Genomic DNA, 1,302 nt, shown 5'->3' with positions numbered 1-1,302 from the left:
GCGAGCGGCTCCGGCCCGCGCCGGTGCTGCCCTCCCCCAGGGCACCGGAGCGCGCGCAGCACCGAGGGCTTTAACCAGCGATACCAATTTAGGCGCATAATTAATGTCACCCCAGCCAAAGCAGGGAAGGAGCTCCAGTCCCCGCTGCCACGATCGGCAGTGAATGGGGGAGCACCAAACTCACGTGCTGGTCACAACCACCGTTCTGCTGCCCCGCAGCAGCTCCCCTGAGGTGCACGGACAAATTTCCCCCCCTCCCCAAGCAGGGAGCCCCCGAAATCGCATCTACTGGGGGTTGGACCCTGCACCCATCACCGCAGGGAAGGACCCGCGGCTCTGCAGCAGCACAAGTCCCCCATGCCCGCCCCCGCGTTGCCCCGCCCGACCTACACGCTACTTTTGTGCAAAGTACAAATATTCCATAAACCCGGAACGCCGGTGGGACGGTGAGGCAATGCCAGGCTGCCACGGTCCCAGCGTCACTGCCACAGCCGGGCACAGGGGTCGGGCTGCTCGTTCTCCACCTCGCCCCGCAGAAAGGTTCAGCTCTCGGCAGGGGCAAGGGGGATAGTGCTGCCTGACCACCCCCCACACAGCCCTGTGCACCCCATTTACACAATGACCCCCTAACTCAAAGGGTGGCAACCGAAAACAAATCAACGCAGGTCAGCCAAGGAAACCAGCGGGGTCCGTGCTAGCAGGGAACCCCATCAGGGCTGTCCTCCCCAGCCAGCACTTCTGGAAGGAACCTTCTGGCACCAACTACCAGGGACAGTCACCACAGCTGTCGCTCTGAACAAACCCTGTTTTGGGGCATGCAGCAGGATCTTTGCACTCACACTCGGCCAGCCCCGCAGGCCCCCACCGCGGTCCCGCGGCACTCACCGGTGCTGCTCCAGGGTCTCGTTGTCCGGCAGCTCTGCTCCACACACGCTGCACGGCTCACCCGGGGCTCGGCTCTCCGGCTTCATGCCAGCCGCCAGCTCCCCCAGCTTGCTGAAGAGCTCACGCTGGATGAAGCCCTGGGGCAGCAGCCCCCCGTAGGCGCCGAAGTCCATGGAGACAGCCATGGCCGGCGGCACGTGCAGGGCAGACGCCACCGAGGCCGGCACGCCAAGCACCGGCTCAGTCTTGTGGTTGGGCAGCAGGGAGTAGATGCCCAGGGGCTTCTCTGTGGCAGCAGGGGTCTCAGGCCCCAGTGGCAGCCCCTGGCCTGGCTCAGGGGGCAGCTCGACCCCCTCCTCACGCCCATAGTGCAGTTCACGGGCACTGGTGATGACACTTCCACGAGTTGGGGTGGCT

The 1,302-nt window shown here is 65.1% G+C and overlaps 1 protein-coding gene across 1 annotated transcript in view; it reads right to left on the bottom strand.

Moving 5' to 3' along the window:
* ZBTB16 (zinc finger and BTB domain containing 16) overlaps positions 1 to 1,302 on the bottom strand; it is a 65,321-nt gene that overhangs the window by 63,054 nt on the left and 965 nt on the right. Inside the window, exon 2 of the mRNA XM_010008758.1 lies at positions 886 to 1,302. This exon is cut by the window's right edge and continues 39 nt beyond it. Coding sequence (XP_010007060.1) covers positions 886 to 1,302 — 417 coding nt within the window. The remainder of the gene's footprint in view (positions 1 to 885) is intronic.

This window comes from Chaetura pelagica, unplaced genomic scaffold, assembly GCF_000747805.2.
Source record: "Chaetura pelagica isolate M959 unplaced genomic scaffold, ChaPel_1.0 scaffold650, whole genome shotgun sequence".
In the NCBI taxonomy this organism is placed as follows: domain Eukaryota; kingdom Metazoa; phylum Chordata; class Aves; order Apodiformes; family Apodidae; genus Chaetura; species Chaetura pelagica.
The sequence above is the reverse complement of the archived record's forward strand: the minus strand, read 5'-3'. Positions and strand labels throughout refer to the sequence as shown.